At 44.3% G+C, this 27,739-nt stretch overlaps 1 protein-coding gene across 1 annotated transcript in view; it reads right to left on the minus strand.

The window, feature by feature from the left end:
- Positions 1-27,739, minus strand: part of LOC126188512 (ecdysone-induced protein 78C) — a 733,752-nt gene that overhangs the window by 42,871 nt on the left and 663,142 nt on the right. The window contains exon 4 of the mRNA XM_049930114.1: positions 10,833-10,974. Coding sequence (XP_049786071.1) covers positions 10,833-10,974 — 142 coding nt within the window. The remainder of the gene's footprint in view (positions 1-10,832; positions 10,975-27,739) is intronic.

Raw genomic sequence — 27,739 nt, forward strand, 5'->3', positions numbered from 1 at the left:
AGTCAATGATCCGACGACGAACTGCGTGCATACAGGCCAGTGGCCGCAGTTCCTGTCAATGCCACTCCTGTATTAGCAGCTAAACTACCTTCTGTGTAAATCGTCCCTAGCACCAGAAATTGCCGTCAAGGGCTATGTGTACGACAACTAAATGTGTTTGTTTTAATATCACTACGTTTTGTATGAGTGAACGAATGGTTTCGGAACACCCTGTACCGATGGAATTAACGCTTCTCTAGGCGCTACAGTCTGGAGCCGCGTGGCCTCTACGGTCGCAGGTTCGAATCCTGCCTCGGGCATGGATGTGTGTGATGTCCTTAGGTTAGTTAGGTTTAAGTTGTTCTAAGTTCTAGGGGACTGAAGACCACAGCAGTTGAGTCCCATAGTGCTCAGAGCCAATTAAGGCTTCCTGCTCTTCAGTTATTAATCTGAGCTTCTTAAGCCGAATTTCTAAAGTTAAAAAAACTCAGAGTTCTCAGAATTTTATCGTATGCCGTGTGGTCTTTGTATTATTTACTCTGCAGTTTTTAGTTTGTGCCTCAAAGCTATAATTCATTTTCAGGTTCCTTGATGGGACGTTATAAACCAGCAAATTACTGCAGTAGACTCCCTGTCATATCTACAAGACTCATATCTATATCGTGCGAATGTCTGCGATCAGTCCAGCGTAGTGCTGTAGTTGTGTAACATTTGTGCACACGTGTTTGTCACACTAGTGAAATTAGACGTGATAGAGGTGTGTGTAATTTTTCAATTTTTTCGGCCATTTGCTTCATCTCGACGCACGATGCTAGATAATTTTGCTTGTGGAGCTTCAGACGATTTTGATGTACTTTTGATGTATGACACTTATTCACCACGAAAGTGGTCAGATAATGAAACCGGTCGTAATAAGCTGTACACGTAATCGTGAATGATTGACTATGTTTTATATTTATGTTGTGCAAATGAAAGAAAAGGAAGCGTGGCTCTCATTGTTGGCAGAAATGTGATGTCAAACTTATCACTTCATCGTTGTCAGATAGTTAGGACAACGGTTGACCGACCACTGGTCCTCGCACGCACATTTGAATTTTGCTGGTCGTAATAAGTTCACAGGACAAGATACGAGCGATCTCCTTAAACGAGCCAATGGTCGCCTTGGAGTGCTGCAGATGGAGTGAACCTGGCACCAGGAAGTCGTGTTGTCCTCCAACGGCAACTCAAGTCATGGCACAGATACATACCTGACTATCGGTTTTGCGAATCAGTACGGTGAGATGGATGCAAAAACAACTGAAAGATTTGAAAGTAAATAAATCACCCAGTTCGACTTTACAGAGAGTACTGCACAGCACTGGCCCCTTACCTAGCTTGAATTGATAGTGAATCTCTCGCCCAGTACAATGTCCCAAGCGACTGGAAAAAAGGCGCAGGTGACTCCAGTGCATAGGAAGGCTAAAAGAACGGGCCCGCAGAATTACAGACCAATATCACTAACTTCTTTTTGCTGCATAATTCTCAGTTCGAATATACACTCCTGGAAATTGAAATAAGAACACCGTGAATTCATTGTCCCAGGAAGGGGAAACTTTATTGACACATTCCTGGGGTCAGATACATCACATGATCACACTGACAGAACCACAGGCACATAGACACAGGCAACAGAGCATGCACAATGTCGGCACTAGTACAGTGTATATCCACCTTTCGCAGCAATGCAGGCTGCTATTCTCCCATGGAGACGATCGTAGAGATGCTGGATGTAGTCCCGTGGAACGGCTTGCCATGCCATTTCCACCTGGCGCCTCAGTTGGACCAGCGTTCGTGCTGGACGTGCAGACCGCGTGAGACGACGCTTCATCCAGTCCCAAACATGCTCAATGGGGGACAGATCCGGAGATCTTGCTGGCCAGGGTAGTTGACTTACACCTTCTAGAGCACGTTGGGTGGCACGGGATACATGCGGACGTGCATTGTCCTGTTGGAACAGCAAGTTCCCTTGCCGGTCTAGGAATGGTAGAACGATGGGTTCGATGACGGTTTGGATGTACCGTGCACTATTCAGTGTCCCCTCGACGATCACCAGTGGTGTACGACCAGTGTAGGAGATCGCTCCCCACACCATGATGCCGGGTGTTGGCCCTGTGTGCCTCGGTCGTATGCAGTCCTGATTGTGGCGCTCACCTGCACGGCGCCAAACACGCATACGACCATCATTGGCACCAAGGCAGAAGCGACTCTCATCGCTGAAGACGACACGTCTCCATTCGTCCCTCCATTCACGCCTGTCGCGACACCACTGGAGGCGGGCTGCACGATGTTGGGGCGTGAGCGGAAGACGGCCTAACGGTGTGCGGGACCGTAGCCCAGCTTCATGGAGACGGTTGCGAATGGTCCTCGCCGATACCCCAGGAGCAACAGTGTCCTTAATTTGCTGGGAAGTGGCGGTGCGGTCCCTACGGCACTGCGTAGGATCCTACGGTCTTGGCGTGCATCCGTGCGCCGCTGCGGTCCGGTCCCAGGTCGACGGGCACGTGCACCTTCCGCCGACCACTGGCGACAACATCGATGTACTGTGGAGACCTCACGCCCCACGTGTTGAGCAATTCGGTGGTACGTCCACCCGGCCTCCCGCATGCCCACTATACGCCCTCGCTCAAAGTCCGTCAACTGCACATACGGTTCACGTCCACGCTGTCGCGGCATGCTACCAGTGTTAAAGACTGCGATGGAGCTCCGTATGCCACGGCAAACTGGCTGACACTGACGGCGGCGGTGCACAAATGCTGCGCAGCTAGCGCCATTCGACGGCCAACACCGCGGGTTCTGGTGTGTCCGCTGTGCCGTGCGTGTGATCATTGCTTGTACAGCCCTCTCGCAGTGTCCGGAGCAAGTATGGTGGGTCTTACACACCGGTGTCAATGTGTTCTTTTTTCCATTTCCAGGTGTGTAATAAACTTTCTTGAGACTGTGAATCTTATGTCCACGAATCATCATGGTTCTAGAAAGCATCGCACGTGCGAAACTCACCTTGTCCTTTTCTCACATGATATTCTGCAAACTATAGATGAAAGGTAGCAGGCAGATTCCATATTTCTAAGTTTCCGGAAAGCATTTGACACGGTGCGCTATTGCGAGCTGTTAACAAAGGTACCAGCATATGGAGTAAGTTCGCAGATATATGAGTGGCTCGACAACTTCTTAAATAACAGAACCCACGGTCGCAGGTTCGAATCCTGCCTCGGGCATGGATGTGTGTGATGTCCTTAGGTTAGTTAGGTTTAAGTAGTTCTAAGTTCTAGGGGACTTATGACCACAGCAGTTGAGTCCCACAGTGCTCAGAGCCATTTGAACCATTTAACAGAACCCAGTATGTTGTCCTCGACGGCGTGTGTTCATCAGAGACAAGGGTATCGTAGGGAGTGCCCCAGGGAAGTGTGATGGGACCGCTGCTATTCTCTATATACATAAATGATTTGGCAGATAGGGTGGGCAGCAGTCTGTGTTTGTTTGCTGATGACGCCGTGGTGTACGGTAAGGTGTCAAAGTTGAATGACTGTAGGAAGATAAAGACTACTTCGACAAAATTTCACACCATGATGAATGGCAGCCAGCTTTAAATGTGGAAAAATGTGAGTTAATGAGAATGAGTAGGAAGATCACACCTGTAATGTTCGGACACAGTATTACTAGTGTCCTGCTTGGCACAGTCAAGTCTTTTAAATATCTGGGCGTACAAAACGATATTAGGTGGAAGGAGCATGTTAGAACTGTGGGAGGGAAGGCAAATGATCGAATTCGGTTTATTGGGAGAATTTTAGCAAAGAGTGGTGCGCCTGTAAAGGAGTCCGCATACAGGACGCTGGTGCGACCTACTCTTGAGTACTGCTCGAGTATCTGGTCCGTACCGGGTCGGACTGCAGAAAGACATCGAAGCAACTCAGAGGCTGGTTGCGGAGATACTTCAGAAACTCAAAGGGGAATCCCTGGAGGGAAGGCGACGTTCTTTTCGTGAAACACTATTGACAAACCGGCATTTGAAACTGACTGCCGAACGATTCTACTGCCGCCAACAAACACTGCGCGTAAGGACCACGAGGATAAGATAAGAGATTGGGGCTCATACGGAGGCATATAAACAGTCGTTTTTCCCTCGCTCTAATTGCGAGTGGAACAGGAAACGAAATGACTAGTAGTGGTACAGGGTACTCTCCGCCACGCACCGTACGTTGGCTTGCGGAGTATCTGTGTAGGTGTAGATGTAGTTGGACGTGGCAGAATGGCAGAAAGGAGCTGTCTTTTTGAAAATTTCCATGCCTACACGGTGAATGAAGTTGCTCGATTCGTTGGTGTACAGCACGGATTGTGCAGTGTGCTTGTAAAGAATGGTGTAACAAGCGTAAGAACAGTGGTCCCAGAAAGGAACCGGAGATGAGTGTCACACCTTATCAATTCTTACCTGACAGGAATTCCAAGTGTCAGTGAATGCAGGTCCATCTCAGTGTGATAACTGCGAAGGGAACTCAATGCAGTGGACAATAGGAGTCACGTACATTGCTAAAGGCGCATCAGCGCCCTTCTTCATTGAGAAAAACAACGGAAAGTGGACTATCTGAATACAGGCCTGAAGCGTGCTGCGACTAATCGTGATGTTTGCATCTGTTCAAATGATGAAACACGTAGAGCGCACCGACCGCCCAGTGAGGCGTTTAGCCTGCAGTGTGCGAAGGGTGTAGGTCTGGTCACAGGTGGTTCTGGGGTGCCAGGTGCCGTTTTCCCGTCTCATGACCGGGGATCACTCATTAGGGTTCACGTGAACGTGAAACGGGATGTTTATTTCAACATTCTCGGTGACAAAGCGTTACCCTTTCTTCTATATCTGTAGTCTGTTGTATATACTCTCCTCTTCCAGTGTGACAACAACACTGTAATATAGTTAAGGGGTCACCTTTTTTGAGACATCATAATTGTCTCCCATTGCAACGCAGAAGTTTGAAATTTTGTTCAAAGGTGTCTACGGCCTTGCTTTGTAGTAGTATAAAAGCGTGGGTCCCTGCGGCGACATTTCAGACAGAAAGTTCTCGAAACAAGCGAAAAAGAGGCCAGAGCTTAGAGGTTCGCGTAGCTGTAAGTTGGGTTAATGATGTCACATTGACAACAAATTTCACCATAGTTCTGCCCAAAGCCGTTGTGGCGGTGTAACATGATGAGGAAGTCGTCACACCCCCTATTACCTACCAATCACTGCTGACACCCCCGATGATTCAACCCTCTTCTAAGGACATCGTGGGACTGCCACCACACTGAACGTGATCTCACCCCTTTGGAGTGTAGCTTGACAGCAATTTGTGCTTTGGTACGTAGGGTGGAACCACTAGGGGCCGTCAGAACTATTCGACTAAATTTGAACGAGATCCGAAGCAGGAAAGCGTCTTTATGCTTTTTCATCCCTCCTTTTTCGCGCCCTCTTGTGGTGTGTGCATGGCGGGAATGCGCCATTAACATGAAAGTGAATGAAACGGCAAAGTGTCCTCAACATTTTTGTTGCGCTCTTTAAAATTGTCTGTGTACAGAGACTACCTTCTCATCCACCGATCCTTATCTGCCGGCGGGCAAGCAACCGCCTCCACACCAGTGCCTGCTGGCCGCATGTGAAATCGGAGGGATGTATAAAGGCTTGCCTCTCTGGCCGGCGGATAGGGATCGGTAAATGTCTCTGTATAGAGACATTTTTAAAAGCCCAACAAAGATGCGCAGGTGTTGCCGATCTGGGGGGGAGGGGGCGGGCGAAAGGGGTCTCAGAGGGGCCCCTTTACCATTTTATTCATGGGTGTTCCAGTGTCACATCCCGTGCGTACTCGCCGTACTAGGGCGTGATAAAGGAGGGATGAAACGCATGGGCATCATTTTCTGCTTCGGATCATGTTCAAATTCCTTCGAATGGTTTTGAGCTTTCGTTAGTGGTTCCATCCCGTGTACCAAAGCTAAACTTGGAGTCACGCTACACTCCAAATGGATAGGATCACATTCAGTGAGGTTGCAGACCTGCGATGTCCTTAAGAAAAGGGTTTAATCGTCCGGAGGATGTCAGCAGTGGCAACCCATTTGTCAAGAACGTCGTCCTGTTGCTGTTCCTACAGTGAACAGTTGTTTTCGACAAGGAACTGTGCGGGGATCAACGCCCCGAGCAAAGCGGTGGTTTGGTTGATGCCCTTTATGCCGCCTCCTGGGGCCTTTCTTGTCGATTCTGACTGTTGGTATGTCTGAAACGTTATCCTCGCCCAACGATAAGAAAGCTGCGTGATTTCAACACTGGGCGTCGCGGCTCTGACTTCCACCACAGAGGCGACAAACGAAGGGCTGAAATGTGGGTAAGAGATGGCGTGACGATCGCCCCTTCGTGTAAGACGTCCACGGTGGCATGGGCACGATTGTGAAATTTGGTGCCGATGTGACTTCAGTGGCATCGTTAACCCAACTTACAGCGCACGTGAACTTCTGGGCTTGGCCTTTTTTTTTTCGCATGTGTCGACGCCTTGCTGTTTGGAGCGTCGCCGAGCCCGAGGGCGACGTAGCAAGGGAACGACGGTGTTGCACCATTACAGTAGAAGGTTGTGGACACATTTAAGCCAAATCCCATTCTAATGGCAGACAATTACGGGGTTCAAAAAGTGACCCTCTAAATGTGTTGTGCGGTATGTTTCCACAGGGCTGCACACGTACATTGCTGGTGAGATAGACACTCAGATGTATATTTCGGCTGTCCCGCTAAATCATCCGACCTTAATCCCATAGAAAATGTATAAGACTATTTGGGACAGCGGGTGGAACGTAGAAATAACAACCGTAATTTGGAAGCTCTATGTGATCCGCGGCTCGTGGTCTCGCGGTAGCGTTCTCGCTTCCCGAGCACGGGGTCCCGGGTTCGATTCCCGGCGGGGTCAGTCTTCATCATCATCATTCATCCCCATTACGGTCGGAGGAAGGCAATGGCAAACCACCTCCACCAGGACCTTGCCTAGTAAGGCAAAGAAGTATGGGACTCATCATCATGTGATCTAACCATCAATGGTTGCCTTCAGCTGGGTGTGGAACAGCTGTAGAAACTTGTGCATTAGATTCCTGGCTGAAGGCCAAAGGCGGGTGGCTAATTTTTTGTCTGATGTTCTTTTCTTTTACGTAGTTTACTTCAAACCAGAATGCAGGCATTTACAGTTAGTCCATTTTAGTCGCAGATACAAGACGTACTGAAGGATGTCGGATATTATGTGTAAAGTAGCGCATCTGTACCACGATATATTTTATATAGCAACAATCAACTGCCAAAAGTTGTCCCTCAACTTGTGTTGCACACTGAAAGGTAAAAAGCGTGTGACAAACGCATACTTCATATTGTGCGTCCTGCTGGATGTCTAAAACTCAATAAATAAGATTAAATAGCGTAAATTTTTAATTTATCCTCATTTGAGTGCCTTTTTATAAGAAAAATTTTTTTTTTATAATGCGCCACAAGTATGCATGTTGCCGCATCATAATTAGTCAGTGAGTGAAATTTGAGCTTTGTGGATTTCACGAGGGCATTTGCAGTTGGTAGTACGATAGTAAATTTGTAAAGGTTCTCCCTTGGGAGCCGTAGGCTATACAGAAGTCATATAAGACCTTCTGAACAGGGGAAATACATTTGTATCCTTCAGGCTGAAACAGAAGTTGCGAGATGCTGATTAATACGTGGCGCTAGAGAAACAGACTTTTGGAAATGGTGAAAGGTAACAGGTAAAGGTCGATAAGGGAATAGTTGTGTGATAGCATTTGAGATTCCATTGGAGAATAAGTTTGAATTGATATGTGAGGTTGGAGAAAGGCAACTAAATGTAGCACCAAGATAGTAGTCCTCTAAGGGGTGAAAGCCAGATGGTACAGGACAGTCTTTCAGTGTCGAGATTCGAAACAGCTTTCTTCAGAAGAGAAAAGAAACACGAAGATTACAATAATTCACTGCCGTAGGCGATTTCAGTAAGTTCTAAGTGTACGAAGTGTATTTTTGTAGACATATTCATACAATTGCACGTCGTGGACTTGCAGGAACACTTGAAAATAAGCTTGTATGCCGAAATAAGTCGTAGAATAAATGGGACACCAAATCGCTTACAGTTGCGGGCGAAATTTTAGTGTTTAACGTTCGTCGACAGCTCGATCGACCTCTCTTTCAATTTTGTTAGCAACCTCGGGCACGGGCCGATGGAGGTGGGGAGAAAATTATTTATTATAGAGCTTCTATCAACTGCCGTGAGATAAACTAAGTTCTGCAGCCTTTTTCAGAATAAGTGATGTACAGGTTACTCTAAATGATGAACCAATTTTCAAAACTTCGTATGTATTCAAGTACAAATCCAAAATGAACAAGTTTTATATCAATGAAAAGAGGAAGTTTCAAAGTTTGTGGCGGACGGCGGCGGGAGGGCGGTGATGGTTTCAGAAGTGGCCGGTAGAGTTCGCGCGGCGATAGGGTCGTCTAGAGAGCCTGTATACAGGATCTCTAGGGTCGTCATTCCGTTTCACTGTCATTTATGAGATGGCGACTGTGGAGCACAAGGTTTTCTGCGTTCTCGAGTTCGCGAAAAGTGAGTCGCAAATTGCAGCAGTGCAGTATGCATTTCCTATCAAATTCGGTATTCAATCACCAACTCGCAAAAGCAATAGCCGTTGGTTTAAGCAATTTAAACAGACTGGAAGTGTTTGCAAAGGAAAAAGCACAGGCCGACCACGTGTATCAGAGGATGATGTCCGACTGATTCAAGAAAGTTATGTGCGCAGTCCCAGTAAGTCTACCAATAGAGCCAATCGAGAACTTAATACCCCAACATACTGTATGGAAAGTTCTGAGACGGCGTTTGCTGTACAAGCCCTACCGATTACAACTTGTGCAGGCTCTCAATCTCAATGACAAAGAGAAGTGTCTCGCATTTTGTGTTTATGTGCTAGCGAAGTTGGAGGACGATGCATTTCTACAGCGTGTAATTTTTAGCGATGAAGCGACGTTACACCTTATGGAAAAGTCAACAGACACAATGTTCGCATATGGGGTTTGGAAAATCCACATTCACCACTGCAACATGAAAGAGACTCACCAAAGATCAACTTGTTCTGAGCCGTATCACATACAAAGGTTTATACACCATTTTTCTTTGTGGAAAGAATTGTAATGGGAATCACTTGGATATGTTCGAACAATGACTGTTCCCTCAAGTTATGGAAGATACCCTGGACTTCATTTTCCAACAGGATGGAGCTCTGCCCCATTGGCACCATGATGTACGAGACTCTTTGAATGACTCCTTTCCTCAGTGCTGGATCGGTCGCAGGGGACTTAAGGACCTGGCTCTGCACTTCTGATCTCACACACTGCAACTATTTCTTATGGGGTTATGTAAAGGAAGCTGTTTATGTTCCCCAACTACTCTGATCGATCTGCGGAACCGTATCACTGCTGCATTGTACTCAGCAACAGCAGATACGCTACTGCATGTGTGGGACGAGTTTGGCTACCGCATCGATGTTTGCCGTGCAGCCAAAGGTGGCCACACTGAACATATATAACTTATCACATTTGTAATTATTAAACAATTATTGAAACGAATTAATTACAAATTATAAAGTTTATTAAATTGATATCAAACATTATGAAAAAAAACTTTAAAACTTCCTCTTTTCATTGGTATAAAGCTTGTTCATTTTGGATTTGTACTTGAATAAATATGAAGTTTTGAAAATGGGCCCATCATTTAGAATAACCCTGTATATTGATGAGTATGGAAAGTGTTATGCCATGAAGACACTGTTAGTTTATTTCCAGTACAGAAAAGAAAACGTTCCTACAGATGAAGAATGGTGTGAATACACAACGACTCTTGGGCGTGTCTACGATGGAGATCACAACACATCACGTCCAGAGGATGTGCACATACAGCTTATCACAGTCTTCTGGACCGTGAAAAAGGTTGAGTGGCTGGCATGGAACACGTGGGAGGATTATAGCAAAAGAACAGAACAGGCAGAGTGTTGTAGTGCAACGACTAAAACGAGCAGTGACCGGGTGGACTCAGGACGCATGGTACGATTAGGAAGTGAGGGTGCTTCCAGAAAGACTGCAATACGAGAAGATCGTAGGAATAGACGGACGACAACAGCTGAAATCCTGGTGGAGGTTACAGGTGGTGTGTCACCTTAAACCGTCAGGAAGAGATTACTGGAAGCTGGGTTGAGATTTCAAGTTGGCGTGTGTTGTTTATCACTGCCACACATGACAGACTTGTAGATACAGAGTCAATGGGACATTGGGTGGCATTCTGTGGTGTCCAACGGTGAATCTGGATTCTGTCTATGACGATCAGGTCGACACTGAAGTGTCTGTAGACGACCAGATGGAAGCTCACAAAAGCAGCACTTCAACGAACTGGTCTGCCTAGAGTCCCGACCTGAACCCAGAACCCAGTGCAATGGAACACTTTTTGTATGAGTTAGAACGAACGTCGACTTCGCTCCCCACTCCCCACCATCGGCGTCCAATTTACTACCTTCTCTGATTTCGCCTCTTGAGGAACGAGGAAGATTGAGCTGCCATTCCCCCACAGGGGTATTGAGATACCTGATCGAAAGCGTCCCCAACAGGGTTCAAGCCGTCATAAAGGCGAAGGTTGGCCACAGCGTATACTGATGTCAACTAATGTGTTCTGAATACTCTTGGTCAGACAGTGTAGACGCTGCACTATACTGTGTGTCTGATATTTTTATAACAGAGAAAATGTTATCCAGAAATAGAGTTATGGCCGGATGGCTGGGCGACTTACAGTCCCGCGACATGCCAACGGCGAGGCATTTCTTGAAGCGGCAGTACTGGCAGCGGTTGCGGTTCAGCCGGATGACCAAGCACTTGCCGTCTCGTAGGCACCGGTACTCGATCTGCTTCTGGATACTTCTCCGGAAAAATCCCTGCGAACAAGCGCAGAGAAATCCGTATAGAGCACAAGACTGTTAGTGCGGAATTTCGTACACTACTACCTGTGTGGCTAAATGGTAACAGCGAATTCGGCATAACCCAGTCTTCATAACTACAATAATTGCACAGACGGTCTGTAATGCAATACAATAAGTCTATTAAACATATACAGTAATAAAACACTGAAAAGTATGATATAAATATCCAAAGAGGATGGCAAACGCTTCACTTAAGGCCTGCAAACGTCTGCAGAGTCTTATGCAAGAGCGATAAAAATTCTGAACTTGCCTGTTTTTTGAAAATGATTCGATGAGCTTGAGAATGTGTAGTGCCCCTAAACTTGACAGGAACTTACTGTTAGTTATTTAGCTACATGCTCAATGGATCATTTTGCACGATAGGTCGTAATGAAGCGGAACGATCATTTTAAATTCACATCGCAAATTAATTTGTACGTACGGTTACATTATGAACATTTCTTTGGTGTTTTTTTTTCTACAGGAAGAAAAAAGATATACAGATGAGAGTTAGTAATTAATATCCACAACCGTTTACACCTTAAAGTATTTCTTCTACGGGATAGAAGGAATTGTTAACGAGAAACTTTCTGTTTGTTACCAAATTTTACTTTTCTGTCTGCCAGATATTTTATTTCACTGTGCAAGTGGTCAAAAATTTTTGTTCCAGCATTGTGCAGCCCTTTTTGTGCTACAGACAACGTGGAGTAATGAATGTCATTTTTTCCTTCTGGTATTGTAATTATGTACCTAACTGTTCCGTTTGAAGTGTGGTGGATTATTGACAACAAACTTCACGAGGAAATAAGTATTCTGTGAAGCAGTAATCAGAATGTGCAACTTCTTAAACAGATCGTTGGTGAGCACCACATATTATTCGGACAGCACATTTTTGCGCAATGAAGACTTTCTTTCTTAAAGATGAGTTATGTCAGAACTTCGTTCCATACGGCATTACTGAACGAAAATATGCAAAATATTTTAATTTACTGATTTGTCTCTCCCCAAGATTTGCAATAACTAATCGAAAATGTGGCTGAACTAAGTTATTTTAGGAGTTCCAAAATGTGTTTTTTTCCAATTTAAATTCTCATCAATAAGAACCCCTAAGAATGTTCAGGTTTCCACCCTATTTATTATTTCCTCCCAATATCTTACACTTATCATTGGTGTAGTACCTCTAGATGTGCAGAACTAAATGTGTACGTCTTTTTAAAATTGAGGATGAGACCAGTCGCAGAAAACCTGTGAATGAAACTTTACAGAACTTTGTTTATTATTTCTTCTGTTTCTCTACGTATCTCGTACGATAGTTACATATCCACTCTATGTTCTGCTTAGGTTCATTCCATTGATAAGAAAGTGGTAAGCACATTTCGTTAATATATACTAGGTGTATATTTAATATTATTAATACGAATAAGAATGCCGCCATTTTGATTTAACGATCTAAAAATATATCATTCTTACTATGAAAGCCATAGTATTCAACGAGTTATTCACAAGAAAAATGTTTTTCATATGCCAATAATGTTAGGTTTCCACAGTAAATTAAAAATCCGAAATAGAAGTTAAATTGGTCAGGTGCGAGTAGCAGTCGCGCAATAGGGTTCCGTACCAATTTCATTACGTATACAGACAGTTCATCCATTCCGGGAATCGAGAATCGCGACCATTTTTGCCGTTATCGACACTGATACTGGCAAGATATCGCTCTCAGGGATTCAGATACTTTCGAACTGTTTTAATTTCTCCAATATAAATGCGACAAAGTCATGCCGGAGACAGGCGACCATTAACGTAATAATCAGAAGTTCTCCATTCAGGCTGATTGGGCGCCGTGGTAAAAGTCAAACATCTGGGAAGGAATGACTTTGTTGCTCATATGATGCCTTTCAGAATTTATCCATCATCAGACGTCCAGGAGTGATTACTGCACGTTGATACGGCTTTTCAAGTTGAACGTGAAATAAATATTCGCGGACTAGTTGTATGTGCAAGAAACATTTGCAGATTAGTCTGAAAATATTTATTCCACACACAAGTTGAAACGCCATATCCAAGTGCAGTAATCGCTCCTAGATAGTTGATTATGGATAAATTATGAAATGCGTCATATGAGCAATAAATTCGCCAATAACCTCGGCGTCGAGCGCCCGTATGCTCCAGCAATTAAAGTCATTCCTTGCCAGATGTCTGATTTTTGCCGTTGCGACCCAGTCAACCTGAACTGAGAACTACTGATTGGGTGCGTATAATGGTTGCCTGCCTCCTGCATGAGTTTACACCGTATTTATATTATAGAAATTAAAACGTTCTTGAAGTTGTATGTGAAATAAATATTTGCGGTCTAGTCTGCGAATGTTTGTTTCACACACAACTTGAAACGCCATATCTACGTGCAGCTTTCGCTCCAGGATGTCTGATGATGGATGAATTCTTAAACGCCTCGTAGAGCAGTAAAGTCATTCCTTGCCAGTTGTTTGGCTCTTATCATTGCGACCCAGTCAGCCTGAATGCAAAACTGATTGTTTTAATTTCAAATTTGATGTCAGATAACAAATGACAAAGGAAGTATTATTTCGTGTGATACAGTTACAAATTAACAATTTTCGTAGTTTTTCCTTTACTTGTATTGGGAAACTTTTCTTTTTACCAAATTTCAAGATTTTAGACCAACTTGAAGTACCCTGTAGGTTTTGATGAGTGAGTTTGTGGGTATCAAAATATGAGACATAAATGGCCGTATCTTTTGACTGTGTTGATTTAGAAGCTTCAATTTTTTTTATACAGCCAACGGACCGTAGGCCCTAGTATGCGACAAATTTCAACGTGATACGCCTACCCTTTAGCGAGAGAAAGGACGAACAGTCAGAGAGTAAAGTAAGAAATGCCAAAAAAAAATTTTTTTTTGTGACATAGTTACAAATTTACGGTTTTCAGATTTTTGTCGTTGGTTGTACTATTAATCTTCGCTTTTGCCAATTTCATGATTCTAGAATTAATCCATTTTTACATGTGTCATCAGAATCCTGTTTCAAATGAGATCCAGAGGATTTACATAGTTACATGGTTGACTTGAAACGGACATGAGCAGAATGACTGAGGGAATAATGGTTTCTAGTTTTCTCTGCATTACAGTTCCCTCATCTGCGACCAACGTAGCAAATTATTCACCATGGTCGTCTCCCCCCTGGCTGCATTTATAGCACATCTTTGTTGTTAGGAAATTTCTGAAAGTATTTGTTTGGTGTGTAGCTTTAATTGGAGTAAAACTTGAACTATAAACAGTTCCATGTGATTTTACTGTAGAATGCCTAACATTATACGAACGGATTGGGTAATTAATGAAGAGGTACTGAAGAGAATCGGGTAGAAAAGAAATACATGGGCAACTAGACTGAAATAAGGTATTGGTTGATACAACATCTCCTGAGGCGTCAAGGAATCTGATAATGGATGCAAGAGTGTGTGACGAGGACGGGGAGAGAGATATAATAATTGTTGAGAGAGAGTCCGCCTGCTTAGCCGGCACGGTAGCTCAACGTGTTCGGTCAGAGGGTTGGTTACCCTCTGTAATAATAATAATAAACTGAGTGAACGGATCAACGAAGAACCTGAACGGGTGTCATCGGATGTCCACCCCGAACAAATTCAACGAACAGTGTAGAACAAAACAGTGGTTACGTGCTTGCCTCCAATGCAGCGGGCCCGGGTTCTATTCCCGGCCGGGTTGGAGATTTTCTTCGCTCGTGGATCGTGGGCTGGATGTTGTGTTATCATCATCATCATCATCATTTCATCCTCATCCGGCACGCAAGTCGCCCAATGTGGGCGTCGGTTGAAGTAAGACTTGCACTCGGCGGCCGAACTTCCCCGGATGGGGCCTTCCGGCCAACAATGCCACATGCTCATTTTGTGTGCGTGTGTGTGTGTGTGTGTGTGTGTGGAAGGTAGTCATAAAGGTTCAAATATCATCTTAAAAATAGTTACGTAGTTATTTGTTGTTGTTGTTTTGTCGGATGTTGTCACGGTAAACTTTGAAATCTCCACACCACAATATCGCAGTACGCCGCTAATGGTTCGGACATTATATATCTAGCAAGCCAAAACGCTGCTGTGTTCAAAGACTTTTTATTAAGATGTTATTTTATGGTTCTAGAAGCTTATTTCGGCTCAATTGCCATTATCAAGTTATCTGCAAACATATCCTTGTTGTATTATTTACTTCCACAGAGGAAATAGAAATCTACATACACACACATAAATCATCATCATCATCATCATTTAAGACTGATTATGCCTTTCAGCGTTCAGTCTGGAGCATAGCCCCCCTTATACAGTTCCTCGATGATCCCCTATTCAGTGCTAACATTGGTGCCTCTTCTGATGTTAAACCTATTACTTCAAAATCATTCTTAACCGAATCCAGGTACCTTCTCCTCGGTCTGCCCCGACTCCTCCTACCCTCTACTGCTGAATCCATGAGTCTCTTGGGTAACCTTGCTTGTCCCATGCGTGTAACATGACCCCACCATCTAAGCCTGTTCGCCCTGACTGCTACATCTATAGAGTTCATTCCCAGTTTTTCTTTGATTTCCTCATTGTGGGCCCCCTCCTGCCATTGTTCCCATCTACTAGTACCTGCAATCATCCTAGCTACTTTCATATCCGTAACCTCAACCTTGTTGATAAGGTAACCTGAATCCACCCAGCTTTCGCTCCCATACAACAAAGTTGGTCGAAAGATTGAACGGTGCACAGATAACTTAGTCTTGGTACTGACTTCCTTCTTGCAGAAGAGAGTAGATCGTAGCTGAGCGCTCACTGCATTAGCTTTGCTACAACTCGCTTCCAGTTCTTTCACTATGTTGCCATCCTGTGAGAATATGCATCCTAAGTACTTGAAACCGTCCACCTGTTCTAACTTTGTTCCTCCTATTTGGCACTCAATCCGTTTATATTTCTTTCCCACTGATATTACTTTCGTTTTGGAGATGCTAATCTTCATACCATAGTCCTTACATTTCTGATCTAGCTCTGAAATATTACTTTGCAAACTTTCAATCGAATCTGCCATCACAACTAAGTCATCCGCATATGCAAAACTGCTTATTTTGTGTTCACATATCTTAATCTCACCCAGCCAGTCTATTGTTTTCAACATATGATCCATAAATAATATGAACAACAGTGGAGACAGGTTGCAGCCTTGTCTTACCCCTGAAACTACTCTGAACCATGAACTCAATTTACCGTCAACTCTAACTGCTGCCTGACTATCCATGTAAAGACCTTTAATTGCTTGCAAAAGTTTGCCTCCTATTCCATAATCTTGTAGAACAGACAATAACTTCCTCCTAGGAACCCGGTCATATGCCTTTTCTAGATCTATAAAGCATAGATACAATTCCCTGTTCCACTCATAACACTTCTCCATTACTTGCCGTAAGCTAAAGATCTGGTCCTGACAACCTCTAAGAGGCCTAAACCCACACTGATTTTCATCCAATTGGTCCTCAACTAATACTCGCACTTTCCTTTCAACAGTACCTGAGAAGATTTTACCCACAACGCTGATTAAAGAGATACCTCTGTAGTTGTTACAATTTTTTCTGTTTCCATGTTTAAAGATTCCATGTTTAAAGATTACACACATAAATATCCAGACAAAATTCTTAACAAACAAACCTTCTTAAAAACATAAAAATTATACTGACAACTTTATTGAAATTGGCACATTTCGGGAACTGAGAATTCGCACTTCGGAATCGTGAAGTCTCTTCACTGTCAACAGGTGACTGTGTAGTGTCCAACGTCTAGTCACGGCATAATCGGTGCGATATTCCTTGATGGGACGGTGACTACCGAACGGTACGTGAAGGTTTTGGAAGATGACTTCATCCCCAATAATCCAGAGTGATCCTGATTTCCACGAGATGGGGTTCACGAAAGATGGAGCTCGACCCCATCGAAGCAGGGCAGTGTCTTGATGTCCTGGAGCAGCACTTTGGGGACCGCATTCTGGCTCTGACGTACCCAGAGGCCATTGGCATGGACCTGCGATTGGACGCCATATTCTCCGGACCAGAATACATGCGAAGCTTTTTTTTGGATTTATATTAAAGACAAGATGTACAGCGATACCTCCTAAACCATTGACGAGCTCAAAATAGCCGTTTATGAGGTCATCGACAGCATCGATGTTCCGACATTTCAGCGGGTCATGCAGAATTTCGCTATCCGTCAGCGCCACATCAACGCCAATGATTGTAAGCATATCGAACACGCTATAACCTAAATCCGAGGTTAAGAACCTTCAGCATCGCAGTTTTTTAATATACTAAATCCGAGTATCTGTAGTGACGTATGCATGTTGAATAAAATGTGTGAACGCCGTAGTTTGTAACTAATTTACGTTTTTTTCTTATAGTTCAATAATTGTCACACTGTATATACAAAATTGTTATTAGTTACAAATAGACATAGATATATAAAATAACAACTCTATATTTTTGCAAATAGCTTGATAATAGCCTTGGAGCCGAAGTAGGCTTGAAGCACCAGAAAATAGTATTTTATTAAAAAGTCTTTGAATGTACACTGAAGAGCCAAAGAAACTGGTACATCTGCCTAATATGTGTAAGGCCCCGCGAGCACGCAGAAGTGCTGCAACACGACGTGACATGGACTTGACTAATGTCTGAAGTAGTGCTGGAGGGAACTGACAGCACGAATCCTGCAGGCGTTGCAAGGTATCCCAGATATGCTCAATAATGTTCATGTCTGGGGAGTTTGGTAGCCAGCGGTAGTGTTTAAACTCAGAAGAGTGTTCCTGGAGCCACTCTGTAGCGATTCTGGACGTGTAGGGCGTCGCATTGTCCTGCTGGAATTGCTTAAGTACGTCGGAATGGACAATCGACATGAATGGATGCAGGTGATCAGACAGGATGCTTACGTACGAGTCACCTGTCAGAGTCGTATCTAGACGTATCAGGAGTCCCATATCACTCCAACTGCACACGCCCCATACCATTACAGAGCCTGCACCAGACTGAACAGCCCCCTGCTGACATGCAGGACCCATGGATTCACACGTTTCTCTCCATACCCTTACATGTCCATCCGCTCGATACAACTTCAAGAGAGACTCGTCCGACGAGGGAACATGTTTCCAGTCGTCAACAGTCGAATGTCAGTGTTGACTGGCCAGATGAGGCGTAAACCTTTGTACATGAACGGATCTTCGGCTCCGAAAGCCCATATCGATGATGTTTCGTTGAATGGTTCGCACGTTGACACTTGTTGATGGCCCAGCATTGAAATCTGCAGCAAGTTGCGAAGCGACGACTCGCCTTGAAAACCTATCGTCAGAATCCTTCATTGGACAACTTCTTGGCTGTACAAAAAGTGAATGCGCGAGTTACCAAATTCCTGAAGAAAACCAAGAAGGACAGTTGGAAACTATTTTGCCTGTCCCTAAATAATGAAACCAGTATGGCAAGCATCTGGCATAAAATAAAAGCTTTTAGAACAAGAAGACTGTCTTCCTCCCCTCCTGCTACCACGGCCTGGTTAGAGGAATTCATAGATACAATCACTCCTCTCACGGTGCCATTTTTAAACCATCGGTTCCCTGCCGAAGAAGACCGCTATCATGTTCGCCTTCGTCCTTTCTCTATAGAAGAACTCAACGAAGTTATTAAAGTATCGAGCGACAATTGCCCTGGCATTGATCATATACATTACTCTATGCTTGCACACCTGCCTATAGAAGCGAAAGACTTTCTCTTGAACATTTTTAATCAGTACTGGATGAAGAAAGACCTCGTATCAACATGGGCGACGCAAGTAATAATTCCAATTCTCAAACGTGGTAAAGATCCAAATGTCGGTACTAATTATAGACCTATTGCCTTGTCGTCGTGTGTTGCAAAAACACTGGAACGAATGGTAAAAAGGAGACTAGAATGGTGGCTTGAAAAAAGTAATTTGTTGCCTCGGAGTCAATACGGCTTCAGAAAAGGCAAAGGGACCATGGATAACCTGTTTTTGCTTAATATGGATATCACGCCAGCCTTTCAAACGAAAGAGACAGTAGTGGCAGCTTTTCTTGACGTTAAGGGTGCATATGATCATGTACAAATACCGATACTCTTGGACAAGCTGGCAAGATTCGGAATTCCTTCACGGATAATCTACGGTATCAGTGCCCTGATTACTCAAAGAACGATCTACGTCCGTTTCAAAGGTACCATGATCGGACCTTTTTATGTCTCCCAGGGCTTGCCGCAAGGTGCAATTTTAAGTCCTCTCCTGTATACTCTATATACGCACGACCTAGAACGCATACTTACTCCCCCCACAAAAATCCTACAGTATGCTGATGATATATGTGTTTATTCTACCGCTGCTTCATATCTTCAGGCCAAAACGGCATTAGCCACAACCATCGCACACATCGATGAGTGGCTCTCTATCAATGGACTGGAGATCTCGGCTGAGAAATCAGCAGTCGTTCCCTTTTCCAAGTCGACGACCGCTCGCACTGAAGATCACATTGCCTGTGGCAAGTACACCTTCCAAATAAAATCTCACGTTCGATTTCTGGGGATGATTTTTGACCCTCGGTTAAGCTGGGCGCCCCACATCCGATCCACCGTTACCAAGTGTGAAGAAGGTTTAAATGTAATCAGATCACTCACTCGTGTCTGGTGGGGAGCGCACCAGAGAGTTTTACTCACCATGTACCGAGGGATTAGACTATGTCTGTCAATTCTACCACACTGCGTTAAAGATTCATCTCTCCAAATTAGATACTCTTCAATATAGAGCCATTCGTACCTGTCTTGGAGCCATGCGATCGACGCCCACCAACGCCCTTTTAATAGAAGCAGGGGAGATGCCCTTGAGCATTAGGCGCCAAATGTCATCGGACAAATTCTACATTCAAGGCATGGACATTATGGACAGTTCCGTCTATCAAAGTAGAGACTGCATTTATCGACTGTGGATTGCATCCCACAGAAGGAATAAAGTGCCAGCCGTTTGTGCCAGCTTTGACACTTGGTCACCTGTCATACATTCTATACGGCGTTCAGCGCATCTACCTGTTTTTGAATATGATCTTCAAACGCTCTGCTCCCAGATCCCAGTCCATTATTTAAGTACGACCTGGATGGACAGTACTAATGTCAACGTTGGCTTCAATCGTCTCGTTCAAGCACAATGGCCGGTTTTTCTCTGTGTATATACCGATGGCTCCAAAATCCCGCAAGAAGAGTGTACAGGATGCGCTTTTTTCTGCCCTCAGATCCAGATCCGCAAAACCTTCAAACTGCCTACGAGCACTTCTATTGTTACGGCGGAGACAGTGGCAGTTTTGGAAGCACTTAAGTTTGTCTCTAGCACTTCCTTCCCCAAGATATTGATGGTATCTGACTCGCAAAGCGTTCTTAAAAACATTCAGTACAGTCGATGGAACAAAACGACCAACAGTTATATCTTGGATGTGATATCTGAATATATTCGCAGCACACGCACGGGCCGGACGATCCATTTGTTGTGGGTACCTTCCCACTCTGGTATCCTCTATAATGATGAAGTTGATGCATTAGCCAAACAAGCGGCAACCTTAGGCACCGTCCTGGATCTGCACCTTCCTTATACAGACTACTTACGTGCAGTCAAGGATCACGCAAGACAATGACAGGAAATGTGGAACGTTTCTCAACAGACAAAAGGCGGTTATTACGCAGTGCTACAACCTCGGATTCCTTCACAGCCGTGGTTCATGAGGACACATCTGGACCGATCCACGATTTCTACCATCATAAGACTCCGCTTCAATCATGCCTCTTCCCCACAACATCTACATCGGATCAACGTTTACAGTTCACCAGCATGTGAGTGTGATCCTGAGTCGGAAGCTGATGTCAACCACATCTTATTTATGTGCCCCAAATTTGATCGTGAACGGTTGGTCTTTTTGAAGACATTGCTGAGTATGGGCTACCATCTTCCTCAATCAGCTTCTTCTCTTTTGTGTACTAAAGACGTTCGTCTATATAAAGTGATCGTTAACTTCATCAAGAGTACTGGTCACAATCTGTAGGTTTTAATGGTGTACGTCAATTATAAATATGTCTTGCTGATGAAGATATTTCAGAATTGGTGTGAATTGTAAGCCAAGCCACTTTTAATTATTTTCCAATTCAATTCAATTCAATTTTTAAAACAGTATGTACAAAACTCTAACAGTTAACCTTTTTATTCTTGTAAATATGCATCTCTGTATTTGTTTATTCAATTATGTGTACATTGTCACTATGTGTTGCCTATGGCTAAATTGAGTACACACTCAAACACCAAATAAATAAATAAATAAATAATAGCTTAGGAGGGGGGAGGGGGGGGCGGTATCAAGCCATTCTTCGGGATGTGTGGATCACCAACATTTCTAAATAATAATTCCGTCTTTTAAAATGCTGTTACGCATTTGTTTGTATCTATCGTAGCTAAATAGCATCCATCAGCTGACTTTCTGCGAACCCATACCAAAGAGGAGATCTAGTATGTGCCCACGTTTTTATGCAGTGCCATGCTAAACAAAAAGTTCTCAGTTTTCAAACAGCATCGAATGGAATAAAAGTTTAGCTACCGTTATCAGCAGGAACAGTACTGACGGCCGGGACTGACACAGAGTCCGCCAGTAAGGAGGAAACAATAAAATATAATGCTGTGCGCCGTACAGGATCTCTACGTTCCCCGCTGTCTGTCTTCAGTGGCTGGATCCTTTAGCGTCTCGAGTGAACGCCTTTCTCGGTTATCTGAGCAAAAGGATTTCTCAGCATATCGGGTACCGCTGCGCAGGCGGCAGCGAAACTCACGGCAGGGCTTTGCAGTGGCTGGGGGATTTGGCCGCCTTCGCGAAACCCGCGCGATAAGCAGGCGATTTCGTCCCCACGTCGCACGCCGGACCAGCTTCTCGCAATGGCCACGCCGTCGACCGGGCCGGCTTAGCAGGCTATTCGCCAGCCGGGCACCTGTGTCAGCAGGGTGTGACCTACTTCCACAAATTTCAAATTTTTTGAGGTGACCGTATCCATAGGGAACAGACCGATATGGTCGAGTAATCCGAAAAGCCGCCTTGTCAGAAGCAGCCCAGAGTACCCATTCAGAAGGTACCAGTTGTCTGCGTATCACTTAGCAGCATGACGTGAACTACCACTGCTGCGTCTATACTGTAGGCGCCAGTGTTAAGTGTGTATCAAAGAGTGTGATGTACCTATATCCACTGATGAGGATGAGCCAGTACGTTAAGACCGCCTGCTTATTATCTCGTTGGTCCACCTTTGGCAGGCAATACCGCAGCGATTCTGCGTGGCATGGATTCCACAAATCCTTGGTGGATTTCCAGAGGAATGTGGGATCAGATCACAAGCAGATGGTTTGTGAGCACTCTGCTGGCGTCCGACAGCGCGTATCCCTTCAGGTTCAGATCAGGCTAATTTGATGGCCAAGTTATTTTGGAGTCATCGATCTTATTCCATTAGATTATTGCTGGATGGGCTGGCTTAAGAGCGAAGTCATCAAGCGCAAAGTGGACACACAAGAGAAACTTCTTCGCTGTAAAGGGCTGTACGAACAAGCTCAGATCAGCAACACAGCAGCTGTTACGAGAGCTGCAAACTGCATTGCAGCTGACACAGAACTTTTTGAACATCTTTTGTGAGGAAATGTACACAATCAATTAAAAACATTAGATCTCAGTGTTTCATTTACTGCCACCTGCATTTGTCCTGTTCCCCAATGGTTTGATTAGGTTCCTCGGAAACTGTTCAGAACAGGAAATACGTTCAAAAATGTTCAAATGTGTGTGAAATCTTATGGGACTTAACTGCCAAGGTTATCAGTCCCTAAGCTTACACACTACTTAACCTAAATTATCCTAAGGACAAACACAAACACCCATGCCCGAGGGAGAATTCGAACCTCCGCCGGGACCAGCCGCACAGTCCATGACTGCAGCGCCTTAGACCGCTCGGCTAATCCCACGCGGCCAGGAAATACGTTAATATGACGTATCTTGTTCATAATCGCCAATACTGTGCATAGTTGAGTCTAAATCACTCTATGTTTTTAAGAGGTTGCTTAAGAATCAAGTGAAAGGTCAACGTGTCACCTTATTTTTCACTGAGAAAATGTGCTACAGTTGTAAAACTGACTCGTTCTATTTCACAGCGACAGACCGCAATTATGAGCTATGAATCAAGCGGATAACTGAACTCTCCACAGCCTCTGTCCTGCGGTAGCAGGGCCAGCTAATGGTGGACGGTGGACACATGTCTATTCATGAGTCGGCAGCTACTACTTTTCTCATTTCAGTCTGTGGCCCGACGGCCTCCCCGTATCCATAGGTGTCAGTTACCGTGAAGACGTAACCCGTGTGAACCATCTGCCTGTACCTCGTGTAAACTTTACTCTGTCTGCATCCGTTTTTCAACATATTGTGTTTCTACAGCAATTATGGATAATCTAATCGACTTTAGCCCACACAAGAATGGAAAAACACTTAGAAACTGCACTCTGTCTGACCAGCGTAGGAGACAAACGATCGTTATGTGGCACATGGGTATATCATGGGTCCTGCTCCCTTCCCAGTCTCGTAGGCTCGTTCGCAGCCCGGACATATACACGTGTAGATCAACATAGATCAGCCACTCGTGGCCCAATAAATTTATCTTATATGCCACTTTGCAGCAACCCATGACTCGAAACTAGCAAAGTAGCCGAAGACAACGGAATGTTTCGGAATCCTTTACTATCCTTTACAGCTTGTTTGAAAACATCGTAAACAGAAAAAGTACCAGTATATGTACTAGGGGCGTTCAATATGTAATGCGTCACAGTTTTTCATTCAGAATTCCAATGTACCATATTATTCCCCATTCTTTGGGCTACGAAAACCTAATGTTTCAACACAATCATTGAATGCGAGAGCCGTACGAGCCGGAACTAGGAGGGTCTGACCCCAATGCCCGCATGGTACTATCCTATTGGTTAACCTTGGAGCCAACTTTTTACTGCATCAATAACCTCCCCATCGTCCACATACTACTTCTCCTGATGTTTGTCCATCATTGGGTTAAACAGTTGGGAGTCGGACAGTGCGAGATGCGGGCTGTAGGTTGGATGACGAAAAACAGTCCAATGAAGTTTCGTGAGCTCCTCTCGGGTGCGCAGACTGTGAGGCCTTGTGTTGTCATGGAGGTGTTTCATTGTGATCCATCGATCACATCGAATGAGTGTGTCCGCACGTACCAACACTGCAGGAGTCACAGCTGTGTGCCATCGGCTGGCACGCGAAAGATCGGACAGTTTTACGTGACCGTGTTGCGACGATGACCGACGCCTCGCCCAACGACTCACAGTACTTTTCTTCGCTGCCAGACATCCGTAGACATTCTGCAAGCGCCAAAGAATATCTGCGATGCTCTGGATCTATGCTGAAAGAAACTGAATGATAGCTCTCGGCTTGGAACGCGCTAACGTTACGAACGCCATTTTGAAGGCTACGTATAACGCCCCCACCTATCGAAACTTCGTGAGACAATAGGGGCTGAAGTGAGAATATTCCACAAAGTCCCACAATAAGTTCAACATTTTTTCAACCAAAAATGGCAGAGAAAAATATGTTGTATTACTTATTGAACGCTCCTCGTAACTAACGGTACTGAACCCTATGGACTTTAATTTCACGACAGGAATTTTACACGGAAAGTACTATAACAACATAACTTCAATAAAACCCCACGAAGCCGTAAACGATTCTGCCTGCAGTAGGCCCGTCATTACGTACTGGACTGCCAAAAATTCGTCTTTCCAGGAAACTAGGGTGGCACAGTTTCTAATTGCTCATTTCCCACCTACCTCAATAACCTCCACAATATGAGTAATTCAAGAAAAACTGTAAAACATTAATACACTCGACATTTCCCTAAACTGTTCTCGCTAAGTAAATGAGGCAAACTCTTTGGCATATAACTGCACTATATTTTCGCGGTGAATAATGGCAAATACTGCCAGCACCGTACTAAACAACAAGCACACTCTTTCAGCGCACACTTCTTGGTTCAGTTCATATGTTTTTCAATTCGTTTTACCGTTTGGTCCACTCAGACTGCATATTCTCACTAACAGTCGCAATCAATATCAAAGCGACGACTCAGTAATTAGAATACACAACATCAGTCTTCTGATGGTAAGAACTAAAAGTGCTGTATGGTACTGTTGGCTGGGATTCCCCACGCGATGCGATCAGACGGCTGTGGAAACGGTGTTCTTCCTCCACGCACAATCGGCGCTTCCTCTGCAGACTCGTCAGATGTGTATTTTTAGTGTAGGTGAGAGTAATGGATGCATGTATAGCGTGACGTTTGTGTTCGATGATGAAGTAGATGAAGATAATGAAGTAAATGATGAAGTAGATGATGAAGATGATGAAGTAGATGATGAAGATGATGAAGTAGATGACGAAGATGATGAAGTAGATGACGAAGATGATGAAGTAGATGATTAAGATGATGAAGTAGATGATGAAGATGATGAAGTAGATGATGAAGTAGATGAAGATGATGAAGATGATGAAGTAGATGAAGTAGATGAAGATGATGAAGTAGATGAAGATGATGAAGAATGCCCACATACAAAAGGCGGATCACCATCAGCAGTGTCACATGCCCTAAGTTCATGAGACACCACGGAGAGGTCTGGAATATAATTCAGGATATTGATGCAAAGATTGGTGGCCAGGAACTTTACGCCACAACCTCTCCTCCCTTTGCCGGCCAAAAACTGACAGTGCAAAGTTTACCCACTAATAGTATTCGAACATAAAGTTCCGAGTCTCAGCGCACAGGCGTACGTTAGTGACCTCTGCTACGGAGGTGGTACTGCTGTCAGATGTTCACATAGTATTCGCTACTCGTCAAAATATTACACAGCTCCTTAATTTTCGGTGAGTTACTGCCTCTAAAATAATCCGCAATAATACACCGTAAGGTGTTAAGACTACTAAGAATGGCAATTTTGAATTGAGCTAACAATACTCTTAGAAAAACCATCCACATCGGATGTTATTACTCACGCCTGCTTTATACTGTGCCCTATCACACTGTTCCTCAATAAAACACCCTATTGAACATTTTACAAAAAAAAAAAAAATGGAGTCACTGAGGGGAGCTATGAAATCACTCGAGTATCGCGATCCTGTGGAGTCCGAAATGGATCTCGTCGCAAGAATCGTCTGCGCGGCTGCTAGAATCAAAGAAACTCCCGGTGTGTTCGAGAGTGTTCGTCCATGCTTCTCGGTGTGAGGCATGCGTGACGTCTGATGGCATGAACTTCGAGCACGTGTTCTGACATTAGAGCGGTATTCATGTCGTAACCACGTGTACTCATTATGTTCAATAAATGTTTCAAGCGATTCCCTCTCTTCATTCCTTTCCGATCTTCGACCTCTGCTACCACTTACCCCAGATGTTTGCGGTAGTGGGTTGCTACGCAGTTCTCAATCCTTATGATGTGCCCTACCTGCTCTAGAGGTCTATCGAAATATTTCTGCGGCACCCTACATACAAAGACTGCAATCTAAAAAGGACATTCACGCCGCTACCGTCGAAGATTTTCAGAAGTGAGCGATAATAGTATTCTACTTAAGACTTCTTAACTATTTCTGAGCTTGATCAAGCGTGTTTCTGTGTTCACGGGCAGCAATGTGGGAACTGCCCTTTACTTTCCACACCACACTTCGTAGATATCGCATTTATGAAGCTCATAGTTCTCTCAATGCAATGGTAAATGACAAGAAAATATTGACATAAAATTTTGATTGTTATTTCATACTTTATGAATTCCTTGAGTATTTCCACCAGTGCCTTGCTAACGTGTGATATCAAGAGAGGAATCGATGAGAGGCGCACTTAGAAGAGGTCATCAGATTTCTGTAGGGATGACTAGTAACTAAAAACCAAAGGGTCATAACCAATCGCATTGTATTAGTCTGGTATTCAGTGTTTCATATTAGTACTGGTCTTACAAAATGCTTTTGCGATGTATTCCAAATAGTATGTCAGCAGTCTGGAAGAGAGATGAGTTAAAGTTTCTGAACCAGTTTGCTTATTTAGAAAAGGAAGGATCCACAAAGACCATGTTTTTCTTGCTAACTTTTTTTTCTTGTAGAACGCAAAAGCACTCACTTCCAGTAGCTCGCTTTCGTGCATTTCGCGGCAATGCATTACTGCGCCCCCTGTGAACGCTTCTAGGACGAAAATGTATTGCCGCAAACATGGCCGAATAAGTGGCCGGAAGAATATTGCCAAACGTGTAGCTGCAATTCGTGAGGCCAGCAATGATGGCTGTCACAATGCCTGACTATATCGTCAACAATCTACAGTTTCTGTTGTCGATGCAACCGTGTGCCTCAGCCTCGCGATAGTAGCCATTTTCATCCGCAACACCAGCAGTAAGCCTTCTCACGATGCACTGTCTTCCAACTTTCTGGCGGTCTAGAAGACGTAGCTCCTGTTAAAACCGATTACTTGAACCGCCACTCTTCACGGATAGTTACAGAACCAGCCGTAATTGTTATCTCGACGTGCCCTGGGCGCCCGCAAGGGTAGACGAGAGCGGGTATTATTCCCTTTGGAATCTAGTGGTATAAACGTCGTTTATTACAAAG

This window comes from Schistocerca cancellata, chromosome 5, assembly GCF_023864275.1.
Source record: "Schistocerca cancellata isolate TAMUIC-IGC-003103 chromosome 5, iqSchCanc2.1, whole genome shotgun sequence".
Lineage (NCBI taxonomy): Eukaryota > Metazoa > Arthropoda > Insecta > Orthoptera > Acrididae > Schistocerca > Schistocerca cancellata.